An 18,698-nucleotide genomic window follows, 5' to 3' on the forward strand; every position below is an offset into this window, starting at 1 on the left:
CTTTTTTTTTTGTTTTTGTTTTTAAGATTTTATTTATTTATTTAGAAGGAGAGCAAGAGCATGAGCAGGAGATGGAGCAGAGGGAGAGGGAGAAAAAAAATCTCAAGCAGACTCAGAACTGAGTGCAGAGCCCGTCGCGGGGCTCGATCCCAGGACCCTGAGATCATGACCTGAGCCGAAACCAAAAGTTGGCTGCTTAACTGACTGAACCACCCAGGCACCCTCCTTTAGTTTCTCTTACATATACATGGCTTTCTCTTGATATTTTCCTTTTTATATGTTTATATTTTGCCTTCTTAATTATGTTTTACATTTACCTGTAATATGGATTGTTTTATGACTCACGTCTTCCACAAAGCATTGGTAATTGGTTAAAATGATAATCAATTCCACATAGTAATCAGTTAACAAATATTTATAAATTGATTTGGACTTCCCTTCAGTATAAGCCCAACTTTTACACTTTCAGTCACATAGTAACCAGGTTCTGTAAAAAGTGATGTAGTGAAAAGCATTTTTACTGTGTCTTCCAATTCTTTGCCATCTTTGACGTGTCCACCAGAAACATCTACTGGGTATACTCAGTAGCAATGGAAGATTTTAGTGGTTGTCAGTGGAGCTCTGAAGGAAAGAACACACGTGGGGCAGTAGGATATAGACGGCTGGGGAATTGTAAAGACAAGCCAATTCTACTTATGCGGAGCTAGTTGTAAACATCACAAATAAAATTGTAATTTGTTTTACGGTTACAGTATGAGCAGTACTATACAAACACTGTAAACAAAGTGAAATGAGAACATAGACGTGGATTTTATTTTAGCTTACTTCACTTCAGAGAATACTGTAGGCATATTTGGGATCACCAAAGACCTAAAAAAATGTTGATTACTCCTTTATAGTTTAGATAGATGTAAGTGATGATTAGCATTTTCCAGAATACCTTTGCAGGTACACTGAATTGGCCTCCCTGTGAATTTACTAATTTCAGAAAGCTAACACAAGTCCTTTAGAAGAAGGGAGATTTTAAACCCTAAACAAACCAAAAACCATAGGATGATAATTTCCTTCTGATCCTTGAAATTCCTTTTTTTTTTTTTTTAAGATTTGATTTTTAAGTGATCTCTACACCCAATGTAGGGGTCAAACTCACAACCTTCACACGCTCAAGTCACAGGCTTGAATGCCTTAGCCAGGCACCCCATGATCCTTGAAATTACTTATTGATCCTTTGGTTCATGTAGTCAGATTTAGAATTTGTTGGCAACTCATGGTTAACAGTATATTAAATTACTTCATATTGAACAAACAAGGAGTTTAAAGAGAGTGAATTAATTCACTTTGAAGTGACTTGAATTATAATTCAGTGATATTATCTCCCTAGATTAGATCTATTTTTATAGAACTGAGATCAAAAGAGAGGCACAAATCTTAGTTTCTAGTTTTTCTCTTATAACTGATTTGCTGCATAATCCTGAGTCATTTGCCTAATCTCTGTTTGTCAGTGTCCTCATTTGTAAAATGTAACTAGCTTCCAAAATTATTGTAAGGATTAGAGTATTTAGTATTTAAATTCAACACTGCCTTATCATTTCTATCACGGTTATCACTAACTAAGTTATTTATTAATTTGGGCACTTATGAAAAAGAAAAATCTGATATAGATTTTAAGTGATTATTAGCATCCTCCAGAATACCTTTGCAGGTACGATGTTTGCCTCTCTGTTAGTTTACTTATTTAAGGTATTATTTTTTGTAGTTGTTCTAAATTTTTCTGGAATCGATGTATTGGATCCTTAACCTTGGCATACTCCAGCCGTCCAGATCGCCTTCGGGACATTGCTGACCGCTTCAATGTAGACCATGATGCAGTGCTGGACAATGTCCTTTATGCGCGTGCATATACTAGTAAGAGCCCCACGTGATGGGACGCTGGGGCTGTGTTAAGGTTGCCAGCAATGATTTGCTATTTGAGTGACACAACATTTTGATGCCATTCTGTTCTCTTCATTTTACTTTCCTCCAAATTTACTTAGTCCACAAATTTTATCATCTGGCAAGCCCTGAGATATTAAAATGCCCTCACATGATTTCTTGTTCTTGTCTTTGAAATGGAGAGTAGCATTCTTTTTGGATAATGTAGCATTTGGCATGCGTGCTACGGCAGAGTGTGAAATCATATTTAATAAAGCCATGAATAATTAAGAAAGTCCTTCCAGGACTCTCTTTCGCTGGATTACAAGAACATAAATGATCTTAGCCTCTGCTGCGTCTAGCTGTTGTAACATTTTCTCACTGCATTTCCTACCAGGTGAACATCAGATGGAGCTACTTGATTACGTAGCAGCAAAGTTCCACGAAGAAGCTGGCATCTTCAAGCTGTTGGTACAAGCTTTTAAATGCTGCTCCCTCGCAGAGCTAGTTAGCGTATTCTTTTTCTTCGATTGATTCCAATCCAAATTAACTTCTTTCCATTTCCAAATGCATATTTATTTTTACATTAATCCTGTGCAGATCATTGATTCAATAATGGCACTTTTTCGAGTGGATTTCAGCGGTCGCGGGGAGTTGGCTGAACGGCAGCAAAAATTGGCCCAGATGTTGTCACGACTCCAAAAAATCTCCGAAGGTAGATTTTTAAAATAAGCAATGCTATCGGAATAGCATCTGTGACTGTTGAGTAGGCTTTGCAGAGAAGCTCAGAATTATGTCAGGAGGCAATACATGTTTAAAAACTAAAATTACCTTCATGGGAATGCAACTCTTTTTTTTAAAAGCAAAATACTGATTCTAATACAATAAGTACCTAAACACGTATAGTAATAACAAATAACTTTAAATAAATTGTTATCAATGAAAAAATAGGAACGTAATATTGTTTATAAAATCAGTTCACAGCACAATATTCCTAAACTCTGAAATCTAAGCAATGAACTTTTTATATTGCCATTCTCTTAGTTTCTTAATTTTATTTCTTGATGCAGAATATAACGTGGCTGTGTTTGTGACCAATCAAATGACTGCTGATCCAGGAGCAACTATGACGTAAGCCCCAATATTCTGCTTTTGTATTTCACAGTGGGTAATATCAAAAGGATTAGAGTGAAAAATAGAAAATAGTTCCAAAATGGTCCCAATGCGGGCACAAATATATCCCAAATCACTCTATTGCACAGTGAATATTACTTCATAATTGCAAATATCACTTGTTATCCAGTCTATTGTTCCCTAGTTCTTTATAGAATAAAGCAATAGTTTAACCATTTTCAGAGATACTTTGGGTCCCTCTTTTGTCTAGGATTAAAAGGATATTGGAAGAAAATAAGAAAAAGATAAAAATGTATATTCCGTATACAGGCATGGCTTCTATTGTCCTGATAAGCTGTCAGCCTAAGCGCGAAAAACGGAGGCTCTCTGCAGGATATACAAGAGATACGTTTCTAAGAGGTCCTATGAGAGAAGTCTCCTGTTAGAAGAAACGGGGTTTCAGTTCACACTTAGGCGTGTTCAGAATCGGTTGAGATGTTTGTGCACGTCACGTACTTATTGGTGGGTCTGCTTGACAGATGGCAGTGCACAGAGAGGCAAGAAGGGCTAAGTAAAGTAGGGTGATGAAAACAGGAGATTCAAAGAAAGATGAGTTGCCACGATCAAACATTTTGAGCACTACGTATCTGAACAAGCAATCAAAATAACCCTGAATTCGTGATGTCAATCTCTCCAACAAGTTTTTATTTAGAAAATTATTTAACCAGAGAAAAGCCGCAAGACTAGTACAATGAATACACATGTATCATTCTCCTAGGTTCTTGTATGGTAAACATTTGCCACATTTTTTCTCTCTCATGTTTTGTGTGTCCGTGTGTGTGTGCATGTGTGTAAACCCTCTTTGTACGTACACACACATACTCAAACATGTGTGTGTGTGTGTATTTTTGAAAGGTTTTCCACCTGAACTGTGGAGAATTATTTACAGACATTATGACATTTCCCCTCTTAATAATTCAGCATATTTCGTGTAAGAACAAGAACATTCTCCTACATAATCACAGTATAACCATCACCGTCAGGAAATTTAACATTGGCACTCTAGTATTATCTAATGTACATTTATATTCCAGCGCCTCCAATTGTCTCAAAAATGTCCGTTATAGTTGCCGGGGTTTGTCAATTTTGGTTTTGGTTCAGGACAAACTGAGTATCACACACTGCATGGAGTTAGTTGTCTTGTCCCTTTAGTCTCCTTTAATCAGAACTGCTCTTCAGGGGCGCCTGGGTGGCACAGCGGTTAAGCGTCTGCCTTTGGCTCAGGGTGTGATCCCGGCATTATGGGATTGAGTCCCACATCAGGCTCTTCCACTATGAGCCTGCTTCTTCCTCTCCCACTCCCCCTGCTTGTGTTCCTTCTCTCGCTGGCTATCTCTGTCAAATAAATAAATAAAATCTTTTAAAAAAATGTTAAATACTTTTGGCAGGAAAATTACATAAGCAATATTATGGCCTTCTCCATAGATCATATGAGGAAGCATACGATGGGAGTTTGTCCCATTATTAGTGATCTGAAGTTTGATCATGTGATTAAGATGCTGTTCACAAGATTTCCCCATTGTAAAGGACCTTTTTGCCTTTATAATGAGTAAGTGATTCGTGGGGTACGTAAGAGTAATCTGAGATGTGTGTAAACATGTTCTGCAAGAAGCTCTCACCCATTGGTTTTAGCATCCATTGAAAGTTCTTGCTTAAATCAGTTATTACTCTGACGATTGCAATATAGTTTTATTTAAAACCAAGGCAATACATCATTTAGTAGCAGATAAACGGGTCATTGACGTACGTGTTTGAAGATATTTGATATGCCAATGTAAAATTTGTAAATTGTACTGAAACGAACGTGTCTCTCTTTAGGCATATTCTTTGTTTTTTGTCTTTATTATTATTATTTTTTTAGATTTTATTTTTAAGTAATCTCTACTAGACCCAATGTGGGGCTTGAACCCACAACCCTGAGATCAAGAGGTGCACACTCCACTGACTGAGCCAGCCAGGCACCCCTATTTTTTTATTTTTTAAAATATTTTATTTTTAAGTTACCTCTATTCCCAGTGTGGAGCTCGGACACACAACCCTAAGATCAAGAGTCACCTGCTCCACTGACCGAACCAGCCAGGCGCCCCTCTTCAGGCATTTTCTAAACTAACCCTAAGAGTATTCCTGCATCTTCTGCAATTTGTATCTTTCACTTTTCAATACCCTTTTATGAGCATTTTCTACTTAATCACAGGAGATTCCAATGTGAAAAATATTAACTACATGAATGGCATTAGGCAAGTTAAAAAGACTGAGGAGGGGAAACTCAATCATTTATTCATCCAATATAGACTTACTGAAAATCTACTATGTATCAAGATTCTGGGAATTCAGTAGTGCACAAAAGAGACTATGTACCTTGCCTCCATAAAGAAGAAAATGAATGATGTCCGTTTAACTCAGAATTGTGAAGGCTTGGTAGGTCATGCATTGTCTGTAGTCCTTGAGTAGTTAAGGCAATCCTCTCAGTTTTATAGGGTGTCTTTCATACACAGGACATGAAGTACTTCACAAAGAGAATAATTTTAAACTGAAGAGAAATGGAAGATTTTCAGGGCTCACTTTAAAAAGAGAAAATGACTCATTGGCTCAGAGGGAGGAAGTGGGTTGCATTCAAATAAAACAGGACAAGTTAAAGAGCAATGTTCTTTCTTCAGGTATGGGGAGGGAACACTGCAGAGGCCAAAACTGTCTATCTGGGGTTAGAATACAAAGGAAATTGGTGGAAATTAGGTCAGATAGGGGTTCTTTTTCTTATATTTGTAGAAAGTTTCAAAAAGAGTAAAACCATTTTGAATTGACTGCGATAAGACAATAGAAAGGAGACATAGAGAGGTGATAGAAAGAAACAATTGTAGGAGCTGGAGAGGGGAGATTTGTAGCGAAGTGGGCTGAGAGCCAGACAAGGTAGCAAAGGCTGGTACTTTTGTTGGGTGACTCTGCTTTCAAACTTCATCTCCTCCACCAAGCCAAGTGGTGAGGAATCAAGATTCGCTATAATTAGTATATTCTAAAGTATATTAAATTATAACAATATAAATTAAATGTGTATCTTTATATGAAGCACATAGACTGCCGTAACTAAATGAAAAAGAAATAAAAAACAGTACAGTTTTAAACTAAAGGATCTCAAATGCTATTAGAAAACCTCCATAAAGAAAATCTCTGTTTCTCAGTGTTAAAGAACTCCAAGCTGCAGCTTGCCTGGGACCTGTCAGAGAAGTATCACTATAATTGGTATGAGTCCCCAAGTATGCTGACAATAATTGAGGCTTATATCCCATGCATTATACTTGATGGCACATCGTATTAAAAAGGAACAAAATTATAGAGGCGAGGAGCTGCTGTATGATACAGCAGAGCATTAGCTCCTAGACGAGGCTTACATATTCGGATTTTAGAACTAGAATGAGCCAGTTGATGAAGGCCTGGAGATAAAAAGTGAAAAGTACCAGCCTGCGGAAGCTCCACGCCAGGGCAGATAATATGAGCGACAAATAAGACCATGACATAGCCACCTACTTCGTTTGTGTATTTGTTTAGCTAAAACAGAAAGTCGTCTTAGAACATCTGCAGTCGTGTAAACGTGCAGTCAGTTTGTTCTCTAAGGGTGTCACCCACTGATCCAACATCATTTGCAGTAAGTTAAGAAGCAGTATGGTTAAAGAAAAAACATTAAGCCAAGTTCACTAGCGTGGTGACCTTGAGCAAGTCATTTAAACTGTTTGAACTTCAGAGGAGCCTGGCTGGCTCAGTTGGAAGACCATGTGATTCTTGATCTTGGGGTTGTGATTTCGAGCTCCATTTAAATAAAAGAAAAACTTTAAAAATAAATAAATAAAAATAAACTATATGAACTCCATTAAGAGATTAAGAGGGCTTATATTTATTGATTGCTTACCATGTACCAGGTGCTTTTATGCATTATCTTATATAATTCTTTTATCACCCTAGCTCAGCCTCCTTGGGCCTCCCTATTCTTTGTATGAAGCCAGTCTCAGAACGTTGCTAAGTTCTGTGCCCTTCCTCCAAACCCCAGAATTCCATCTTCAAACTTTTGAAAAAAGTGTAGATTTTTCTGCATATTTTATGAGAAAATGGCTGGTGGGGCTATTACTTAACAAAACTTCTGAAACACACCCCTTACTATTTTTTTACTTTTTTAAAAAGTGGGCTCCATGCCTAGTCTGAAGCCCAACACATGGCTTGAACTCACACGGCTTGAACTCGCAGGGCTTGGCCTCATGACTCTGAGATCAAGACCTCTGAGCTAAGATCAAGAGCAGGACACTTAACCGACTGAGCCACCCAGATATCCCTAAACATAGCTCTTTTCAAAAACCATCTCTTCTTGCGGTTCCTGGCTGGCTCAACGATGGAGCATGCGACTCTTGGTCTCAGGGTTGTGAGTTCAAGCCCCACATTGGGTATAGAGATTACTTAAAAATAAAATCTAAAAAAAAAAAAAAAAGTCTCTTCTTCCCCCCAAATTTTCTTTTTGCAGTACTCTTCTTTCCTTGTCTTCCCCTACTCTCAGAGAATCCTCCTCATGTTCACTCAGCCTTTCTCTCCTCAACAGACCTCTTCTCAAAAATTCCACCCAAAAACTTCCCCTGCAGCAGGTCCAAAGTACCAGGAGTTCCAGCTGTCCCTCAGGGACTGTACCCACTTGCCCTTGAGCCGGCCCCTGAAGGTCCCCAACTCCAACCACTATTTGAGGTAGTAACAATACTATTATTATTCCTAATTTGTAAAGGAGGAAACAGAGGCTCAGAGTATCCATTTGCTCAATCAACCAGTTTAAAAATGGCAGCCAGGATTTGAACCCAGGTATCTTTGATTTCAAAGTTAATGCTCTTTTAGCCTCACTGTGCTACCCTCCCTATCCCACTCCTAGGAAAATATCACCTGCCCTATCATCACCTTAATCTTGTACTTCATGACCCCAGCACCCTGGTTTGAAGTTGGGAAGTCAGGCTGCTCTGGGTCTTACCCTCAACGGTGTAATACGCTATGCCCTTTTCAACCAGATGGGGATAAATGATCCAGTCTCTCTTGACCCCTCTTTATTCCTAATATTCACGCCTCTCTCTTCCTCCTATTCATCATAGTCTCCCACCCCCTGAGAAAAGGAGGAAAGAAGAGAAGAAAATATGAAAGAAGGGGAAATAAGAATAGGCTGAAGGAGGAATGTGGGTGGTTTTCTGAAGCTGTTGTTACTCGGTCAGAAATAGAAATAAATTAAAGCCCTCTAAAAGGATGCAGAATGCTACATCTTCTCGTACTTTACCTCGAGCCTTGGTTTAAACTGCTTGAATACTCAGGAAGTTCAAAGAAACTTTAAGAAAATTTCTTGGTCTACATGTCACTGAAAGAGTGGCTGTTTTAACTGGGTTGTATAATTAAATAACCATAGCTACTATTTATTGAATATCTCTTATGTGCCAAGATTAGTGTTAAGGGTAGAGCTAATGTACATAAATGACCTGGCACAGCTCCTGGCGTGTAGTAGGCTCTCAATGAGTTATATTAAAGACATCTTGAATCCTCATGACGGCACTAAGAGGTAAGATCTTTTTGTTCCCATGTTACAGGTAAAGAAACTGAGGTTCGTAAAGGTAAGTAACTAGCCTAATAATAACACTGAGTCAGGACTGGGAAAGTAGATAATTACAGTCACTGGGCTAATGTTTTACCTAAACTATTTCATTTTATTCTTACAAATACCCTACCAGTTAGGTACCATTATTACCCCCCATTTAAAATAAAGAAACAAACACTTAAAATGCTTAAGCAATTTTCCTGAGGTCACATGGCTGGCTGGTAAACCAAAACTTGAACCCGGGTCTAACTCCAGAGCTCATACACCACACAGTACACCAGGGCCATATATGCCTGGAGAGAGGTAGGCAAGCTGTCATTTGAGCAACTTTGCAGGGATGTATCCATTACCCTGGTGAATTGACCAGAGTTCAGGACCCTCAGTCTTATAGGCAGAGATTTGATTTGGTCACCAACTGAGAACCAATCCTTCTCTTAGGGGCAGATCCACATTAATCAAGCTTAGGAGACTCAATGAAAGAGCAGAGGGCCAGTTTACTGACTGAAAAATGTAACCACATTTGAGTTTCTTGTGACAAGTGCATCCTCTCCCTGGTGGCAGACTTTTATAGGAATTCAAGTTTTAATCTAAAGTTATTCACTAAATATGGAATCGAAGCAAAAGAAAATAATTGGATGAGTTAGGAAGAGTGTCTGCCACATAGTAAGGACTCAGTAAATCTTAGGTGCTATTATTATTATTAATACCCATCTGCATCAGAGGAGCAAGAAACCATGAATCCCCTAAACATACATGAAGAGTTCGTGTATATACATATGTGCATTTTTCTGGGGAAGAGTCTATCTTTTATTAAATTATCAAAGTGTTAGTGACCTATAAGCAAGGTTAAGAGCCATAAATTCTACACAAAATTCTACACGGAATCCTGAACATCTTGATGGAGCAAGTAAAATTTGAATCGACTTGATATTCTTCCAGAACTAAGGTTGTTATTGTATGTGGCAATCACTGTTGATTAAGTATAACCTCTTTATGAGTCACTTTTGAGGACGTTTTTCTTTCCATAGTATCTTCCCTATATGTTTCTTTAGTACTTTTGCACGTTCTATAATTTATTTCCCCATTTAGTTCATTCAAAATCATCTCCCTTTGGAAATAACATTCTTTTTTTTTTTTTTTCCTTGAGATAACGTTCTTAACATTCAGGCTCTTCACCTAGAGTAATCAGTAACAAGCCGTAGTCCCTATTCTCTTTTGTGCAAAAGGTACCACATTGGTCACAGCAAACAATAATTTGCTAAGAAAAAATGATGGCTATACATCTAAAAGCTCCACTTTTCTGCTCTTCTTTAGATGATCAGTGATGGGGTGAGGGTAGGATTACTTCAATTAGAGAGAAATTCTATCTCCTTTTACATTTGCCTTTCTGTCAGAACACCCTTCAAAAGCTCCTCAAATTATAGCTTCTTTGAAGATGTGTATCCGAAACTGTATCCAAAAGAATGTAGACCAGGGAGACCCAACTTGTCCTCCCTTCTAGTCATTCCACAATATTTATACAGCGCCTTTTATATTATAGGCACTTTTCTGGGCACTGGAGTTACAAAGATGAATAAGGATTTAGAGGATAGTAGGGAAATGAGACCTATAAATGAAAAATCACAATGTGGGGGCGCTCGGCTGGTTCAGTTGGTGGAGGATGCAACTCTTGATATCAGAGTTGTGAGTTTAAGCCCCACGTTGGGTGTGGAGCCTACTTAATTAAAAAAAAATTGCAATGAAGTGTGCTTTCAAAGAGGAATGTACGGTGGTATGGGAGCACAGACAAGAGGGCTCTACTCTGTTTCAGAGGATCAGACAAGGTTTCCAAGAGGGGATGACACTGGCTGGGTGAGTAGGAGCTAAATGAACAAACAGTGGGATAAGGGCTTTCGTTTATGGGGAGTTGTGTGTGCAAAGGCATCGAGGTGTAAGAAGACTTATTGGAAGAAGGAAAAAGCAAAGTTTGAGAGGGAAGAAGGAAGGATGACTACAACTGTAGAGAAATATATAAGCAGCAGATAGAAAGAAGAGGAAATTGAGGGAGATTCTTCCTGAGAACACTCATTTCTTTTTTACAATTAGCAAGCTTTGTTGGGGCACCTGGGTGGCTCAGTGGGTTAAGCGTCTGCCTTTGGCTCAGATCATGATCTCAGGGTCTCGGGATGGAGGCCCACATTGGGTCAGGCTCCCTGCTCAGTGGGGAGTCTGCTTCTCCCTCTGCCTGCCCCCTCCTCTTGCAAAAATAAATAAAATCTTAAAAAAAAAAGCAAGCTTTGTCATCCAAGATCAAGGGACAAAATGGAAAAGGGGGCTTAAGGAGACTAACCGTGCTCATGTGGGAGAATTACTAAGCAGCACTGAGAGACCATCTGTGAACAACAGTAACATCGCTGTTCAAACTTCTCTCCACCCATGTAGCTTCTTCTCTCCTCTTGATAGAAATTCCTAATTGGTCTACTTTCTGTGGAAGCACCAATCTTTCTACAGTCCAATATTCTCCTTGGTATTTTTATAACTTCCATATTTTACGTTCAAAAATATCTTTGAGCACCCACTGTGTTGCTGGTTGCTACAAAGTTAAATACAGTGCTGTCTGCCCTTAAGGAGCTTAGTGATGGGCAGTGGAAGAGAGATTGAAGGGAAATAAAAAAAGTGAATAAAATAGCACTAAAGGCACAATATGAAATGTGCATTAGGGAAGCCTAAGTATAGTATTTGCAAGTTTAGAGTCCTAGCCCTGTTTGATGTCATCAGGGCCCATCTGTATAGAACACAGGATTCTTTTAAGACCTTGAAGAACCACCAATAACTTAGGATCACCTGGATAATTTAGAGCCATTCCATTAAAAAGAGTGGCACTGATCTGTAAATGCATTACATAGACAACTCAACTCTAGCTATTTCATCCAACTGAGATCACTTTATTGCTTTACTACCCTTTCAGCAGCCTACAGAAAGCAACCTAGCCTTCTGACTTTTTTTTTAAGGTTTTTTTTTTTATTCCACTTAGTTAACATACTGTGTAATATTAGTTTCTGGCATACAATTTAGTGATTCAACATGTCCATACATCACCCAATGTTCATCACAAGTGCCCTCCTTAATCCCCATCACCTATTTAAGCCAATCCCCACCTCTCCCCTCTGGTAACCATCAGTTGGTTCTCTATAGTTAAGAGTCTGTTTCTTGGTTTGCCTCTCTTTTTTTCTGCTATGATCAGTTGTTTTGTTTCTTAAATTCCACATAGGAGTGAAATCACATGGTATTTGTCTTTCTCTGACTGACTTATTTCACTTAACATAATACTCTCTAGCTCCATCCATGTCATTGCAAATGGCACTATTAGGTATTTACCCAAGGGATACAAAAATACTAATTTGAAGGGATTCATGCACCCCAATGTTTATAGCAGCATTATCAACAATAGCCAAATTATGGAAAGAGTGCAAATGTCCATCGACTGATGAATGATAAAGATGTGGTATATAGCCTTCTGACTTCTTAACTGCTGTCAGTTTCAACTGCCTGGCTACTCCTTTCTTGATAGTGGTTCACTCCAAAACTAACGTTCTGTGTTTGTTTCAATGTTGGACCTGCTGAATCTTAACCAATCCTATCCAGTCCCAGCCACGGATCTTCTGGTCCTAACTCCTAGCCCATTTAACCAAGCAGCAGTAGATAAGCAGACTCTCGCTGTTATCAGCAGCCTCCTTTACCAGAGAGCTTTTTATCCCCACCACCCTACAATCTATTTAAGCTTATACCTGTCAGCTACATCCTCACTACACCATGCCTCATACTTAGACAATGAACACCTTCATGGAACAAGCAGAATTTAAACTGACTTGTAACCATATTCCCCCAGAACTGAGGTTATTAGGCTGTGTCATAGTTTATTTTGGTCAAGTATAACCTGTTAGTTTATATTCAGTTCCCCTTATTGATGATTTGAAAGCCTAGGTTTTCTTCTGCATCAACTGGGATGGTTATGTGGGTTTTTTCCCTTTATTCTTTTGATCTGGTATATTACACTGATGATTTTCCTGTGTCGAACCACTCTTACGTTTCTCAAGTAAATCCTACTTGGTCATGATCTATAATCCTTTTAATATGTTGCCAGATTTGATTTGCTGGTATTTTGTTGAGGTTTTTTGCACCTAGGCTTTTTTTTAAAGGGTTCACTATTAGGGTTATTAAGAAGCCTTCACTTCTTGGCAAGTGTTAGTCCCCAAGTGAGTGTATCTCTCAAGATAAATGTCAAGAATATTTGTAACTACGTTACAATCACAGTATATTTTTTGAATTCAAAGTAAAAACTTATCTTTTCTGTATCCTTTTTTAGAAGAATAAACTTGGAGCTTCAGTGATAAAGACAAAGACATTTCCAAGATTATTCTCACTGCAAATTCATAATGAGTGCAACGTTGAAGGCTTCCAACATACAGTTAATGAACAAGAAGGATATAAATGTTCTCATTTATATCATGACCTCATAGAGATAATGGGGCATTTCTTATTCATTAGACTAAAACAGTGCTTGGCATATAGTAGGCCATTAATAAATATTTCTGTTAAATGAATGAATGAATAAATATATTCAGTCTTTTTATTTTGTAAAGAAGAAAAATTGCTTATCCCCAAGAATTATTGTAAGACAGTGAATAACACTTTATTTGTTTTTTTCCCTTTTTTTAATAATAATTTTTATTATGTTATGTTAGTCACCATACAGTATATCCTTAGTTTTTGATGTAGTGTTCCATGATTCATTATTTGCGTATAACACCCAGTGCACCATGCAGTATGTGCCCTCCTTAATACCCATCACCGGCCTATCCCAATCCCCCACCCCCCTCCCCTCTGAAGCCTTCAGTTTGTTTCCCAGAGCCATGAGAGACTGTGGAGTCTGGGAAACAAACTGTGTTTTTTCCTTTTAAAAAAGCAATCACTGGGCGCCTGGGTGGCTCAGTCGTTAAGCATCTGCCTTGGGCTCAGGATCGAGCCCGCATAGCATGGGGCTTCCTGCTCAGTGGGAAGCCTGCTTCTCCCTCTCCCACTCCCCCTGCTTGTGTTCCCTCTCTTGCTGCCTCTCTCTCTGTCAAATAAATAAATGAAATCTTTAAAAAAATAAAAAATTTAAAAAAATTAAAAAACAATCAAAACATGAACTGTACATCATAGGACTGTCAGGCGCCTGAACGAGATGGCAAGGGGGTATATAGCAGCTCGAAACCATACCCCACTCTAGTTAATGAATGAGCCTCCGCTTGCTTAGAACACACACCTACCCCATCTCCTGCTGTGGTCCACAGAAAAGTTGCCTTATAATTGCAGATTTTACCATTTTATGGTCCCTGTGATGAAACCTGAAAAGGTGTTTTATGAATTCAGTTTTCAGGCAGACCCCAAAAAACCCATCGGGGGACACATTCTGGCTCATGCTTCAACAACAAGAATAAGCTTGAGAAAAGGAAGAGGAGAACTGAGAATTGCCAAGATTTATGACAGGTAAATATTTTCTTATTTTTAATCAGATTCTTGGGCATATGGCATTAAATAGCATTGCCTCTCCTGAGAGGCTATAATTATACCACTGGCAGATCCCACATGTCTGAATTTCCTTCTCAAAAAGTATTCACTCCATTGGGAAATCCCTACTATGGACTAGGTTCTAGAGATTCAGGGATTCTGTTGACAAATAGACTTGGTTCCTGACCGTCCAAAGCTTACAGTGAAGCTAGATAGTGAAAGAATGATTCCAACTCAAGGGTGGTCAGTGCAGGGAAAGTACGGGGTATGATAGAGATATATTTTTATATTCTTCTCCTTTCTTCTGTCAGGTTTGATTTTTGTTTGTTTATTTGTTTTGTTTTGTTTTTTTAGGTTTCAGTTTAAACATCACTTCCACAGGGAATCTGTCCCTAACCCTTCAGTTTAGGCTGTACCCTATATTATAATTTATATTCTTTCACAGTACTTTACTTATTTAATTAAGAATTATGAACAGTAGGGACGCCTGGGTGGCTCAGTCATTAAGCATCTCCCTTCGGCTCAGGTCATGATCCCAGGGTGGTGGGATCAAGCCCCGCATCAGGCTCCCTGCTCAGCGGGAAGCCTGCTTCTCCCTCTCCCACTCCCCCTGCTTGTGTTCCCTCTCTTCGCTGTCTCTCTCTCTGTCAAATAAATAAATAAAATCTTAAAAAAAAAGAATTATAAACTAAATTTTTACAAGAGACCTACTACACACCAGCTGTTCTAGGTTCTAGGTATAGAGCAATGACTAAAACAAAAAGACAAGGCCCTGCCCTCATAGAGCTTATATTCCACTGGTAATGATTTATATAATGCATGCCATCTGGCTAGACAGCAAATACCCCGAGGACAGGGACACGATTCTCTTGCTCACTGCTGTATTCCCAGTACCTGAGACATGATAGATGTACAATATTTGTGATTGACTGATTAGCCAACCCTGAGCAACGAGGCAAAGATTTGTAGTAACTCTACCCCAGGGAGGAAAAATCAGCCAAAAAGAAATCACACGAGCTCTTAATCTGGTTTTTGCTGTGAATTACAGAACTTATTATGGGCTGTCACTGAATAAATATTAAATAATCAGTTCTTCCATCTATTTAATTGTTATTTAGACCATCTTGCTCTCCATGACCTATCCCTATAGACTATAATATACAAATGCTGTGTTTTATGGAGCTTCAGCAATCTCTAGAAATTTGCTATGAATATTCTTTGTTGAATTAAATAGGTAGTAAGATTGTTCCATTTTTTTATTAAAATTTCTTTTTTTTTTTTTTAGATTTTTTTAATTTATTTATTCGACAGAGATAGAGACAGCCAGCAAGAGAGGGAACACAAGCAGGGGGAGTGGGAGAGGAAGAAGCAGGCTCCTAGCGGAGGAGCCTGATGTGGGGCTCGATCCCAGAACGCCGGGATCACGCCCTGAGCCGAAGGCAGACACTGTGCCACCCAGGCGCCCCTTTATTAAAATTTCTTGGCCTGTATCTTAGACAGATTGCTGTACTTAGAACTTTCCTAAGAGTGCCCAGGTGGCTCAGCTGGTTAAACATCTGACTCTTGGTTTCTGCTCAGATCATGATCTCTCCGTGGGGAGATCAAGCTTCCCACTCAGCAGGGACTCTTGCTTCCCAGGCTCCTCTCTCTCCGTCCCTCCCCCCACTCACACACACACTCTCTCTGTCTCTGTCTCTCTGAAATAAATAAATAAATAAATAAATAAATAAATAAATAAATAAATAAATAAAATAAGATACTTTCCTAAACACTTTTCACTCTGAATTACATCAGCTAATTACATGTACATCTCCCTCATAGCAGGGACTGAGTCTGATTCACAAATGTCCCCAGCACTTAACATGGTACTTGGCACATAGTAGGAACTCAATAACTGGTTGTTGAATTAAGAAATGAACTCCATCTGCATGTTCCATCATTTGCATATTTTATCAAATCCTCCATATTTGCAGGACCAAATAACTCTTTCAGTTCTTACAGTCTTGAGAGAACCCTAGGGTTCTGCAGACTCAATAAAGGATAATTAAAGTTATCATAGAGGTTAGAAATGTCAAATTTCCATAAATTTGAATAAAAACAGTAAAACTAGATCAGAGCAAAAAATGTCAAAACTTAGTTTGCTGTGCAATGTGTCCTTTCCCACAAAGCATTCTTGACTTTAGAGACTTTTTAGTTGAGAAGATGATGGTGCTAATTAATGATAGCCAATATGTATTGAATGGCTGCTGCATTCTAGGTCTTGTACCAAGTGCTTTATATATATATTTCATTGTTTATAACAACCCTAAGAGATAGAGATCATTATCCCTATTTTCCACATGAGCAAACCAAGGGCTCAAGCAGTTAGGTAGCCATTGACCCTCTACAGTCTATTTTAAACACAGAAACCAGAGTGATCCCTTGTAAAATTGAGTCAGATCATATCTATCGTCTGCTTAAAACTCTCCAGTGGCTCCCCATCTTAACTCAGAACAAAAGCTCCAGTCTCTATAGTGGTTTACTTAGCACTACATGCATGTCCCTATCCTGTTGCCCCTGCTCCCCCTCTCACAGCACTGCAACCTCAGTGGGCACTTCGATGTTCTAAATACGTGCCAGGCATAGTTCCACCTTAGGGGCTTTGTACTTGTCTAGAATCATCTTTCCCCACATAGCCCGCATTCTGGTTATCAATCTCCTCTCTTCCAATCTTTGATCAAATGTTACCTTCTCCACAATTCCTGTCTAGATCTCCCTATTTAAAATTGCAACTCTTCCCAGTTTCCACACTTCTACTGTCCCTCACCCAGCTCTATTTTTTCTTTCCCCATAGTACTTATCATCCTCAATGTATTTCATAATATATTTATTATGTTCATTATTTATTATCTGTTTCTTCTTCTCCCCAAATATAACTTCCACAAGGATGGGGATCTTTGTCTATTTTTTTCATTTCTAGATTTCAGGTGCCTATAATGAAGACTTAGCAGGTGCTCAATAAATGCTTTCTTAGTGAGTGAATGAATGGCCTTGCCCAAATCACACAATCAATAAAAGATGGAACCAGGATTAGAATCTGTACTGTCTGAATCTAGGGCCAACACTTTTAATCATTACACTGTTTCTTAGTTTGTTAAAGATGCTCTATTTTGGACAGTCATAGCGTCTGCTATAGCTACTCCCATGGCTTCAACTACTAACTTACACAGATGTAAGAGAAAGACAGTTCTTGTTCAGTGAAAACACAGAATTCTCGAGGAATTGAGCAGGAAACGGTTCCCAGAAGACTTCCCAGATGTACAGGAGTGACTACAAAAAGGGACTAAGCTCTTTCCCTCGAATGTCACTATAGTTACAGCTTCCATAAGTAATTAGAGCTGGCCCCCAGTATGCATTTTTCTCTCTTTAAAACTTTTGAGTGAAAAAAAAAACCCATTTATTTTGTTCCACTTAGCATATCTGAGATTGGTGGACATTAAAAACAAAGAACTCTACTGAATTCAAAGAAAAAACAAATTTTAGATAATTACCAAAAACTGAAAAGGCACCCAAATGGTCAAGTTTCTGAAGTAATTGTTTTTGATTCTGTTTCTAGAACCAAAAAAACAAACATATCCCGGTTCAACTTTGCAGATACCTTTCTTGCCCCCCCCCCCCGTTTCTCATTTCCTTAGCTTCCTGCCATTTTTAAGTGGCCAACTGAGTATTTGCCTTCAAAGCCAAAACGTTATTTTCTGATTCTGCTCAGGTCTTCTTACCCAGCTCTAGTTTTAGTTTAGCAAGACCGGCCTTATTTATAGCCCATTTGCGCTCCACAGGGGAGGCCCCCTTGCTATTTTCCAAGGGAATAGTGTGTTCAGAGTATAGTGCCTAATCTCCACCCCTCTAACAAAACAAAACAAACAAACAAAATCAAAAAACAAAAACCGGTGTTGAGAGGCAATATAGTCTGGTGGTTAAGAACATGAGCTTTGGGGTTGCCTGGGTGGCTTAGTTGGTTAAGCATCTTCCTTCGGCCCAGGTTGTGATCTCAGAGTCCTGGGATCAAGACCCAAATTGGGCTTCTTGGTCAGCGGGGAGCCTGCTTCTCCCTCTGCCTGTTGTTCTGCCTGCTTGTGCTCTTTCTCTCTGACAAATAAAATCTTTTTAAAAAATCTTAAAAAAAAAAAAAAAAAAGAACATGAGCTTTGGGGATGCCTGGGTGGCTCAGTCGGTTAAGCGGCTGCCTTCAGCTCAGGTCATGGTCTCAGGGTCCTGGGATCGAGTCCTGCATGAGCCCTGCATCAGACTCCTTGCTCAGTGGGGAGCCTGCTTCTCCCTCTGCCTGTAGCTCCCCGTTTATGCTCTCTGTCTCTGACAAATAAATAAATCTTAAAAAAGAAAGAAGAAGAAGAACATGAGGTTTGGAGTCAAATAATTTAGTCTCTTATCTGGCATCTTCCTACTAGCAATTGTGACCTTGGGCAAATTACTTCTCTCT

At 38.9% G+C, this 18,698-nt stretch overlaps 1 protein-coding gene across 2 annotated transcripts in view; it reads left to right on the forward strand.

Moving 5' to 3' along the window:
• DMC1 (DNA meiotic recombinase 1) overlaps nucleotides 1-18,698 on the forward strand; it is a 36,630-nt gene that overhangs the window by 15,589 nt on the left and 2,343 nt on the right. The window contains exons 8-12 of one of the 2 annotated variants that reach the window (XM_045780071.2): nucleotides 1,814-1,905; nucleotides 2,309-2,382; nucleotides 2,512-2,626; nucleotides 2,982-3,042; nucleotides 14,081-14,197. In XM_045780071.2, the coding sequence (XP_045636027.1) occupies nucleotides 1,814-1,905; nucleotides 2,309-2,382; nucleotides 2,512-2,626; nucleotides 2,982-3,042; nucleotides 14,081-14,197 (459 nt within the window). The remainder of the gene's footprint in view (nucleotides 1-1,813; nucleotides 1,906-2,308; nucleotides 2,383-2,511; nucleotides 2,627-2,981; nucleotides 3,043-14,080; nucleotides 14,198-18,698) is intronic. The other variant, XM_045780072.2, reaches the window with a different exon arrangement.

Source organism: Ursus americanus, chromosome 17, assembly GCF_024610735.1.
Source record: "Ursus americanus isolate L20-20 chromosome 17, mUrsAme1.1.p, whole genome shotgun sequence".
NCBI classification, from domain to species: Eukaryota; Metazoa; Chordata; class Mammalia; order Carnivora; family Ursidae; genus Ursus; species Ursus americanus.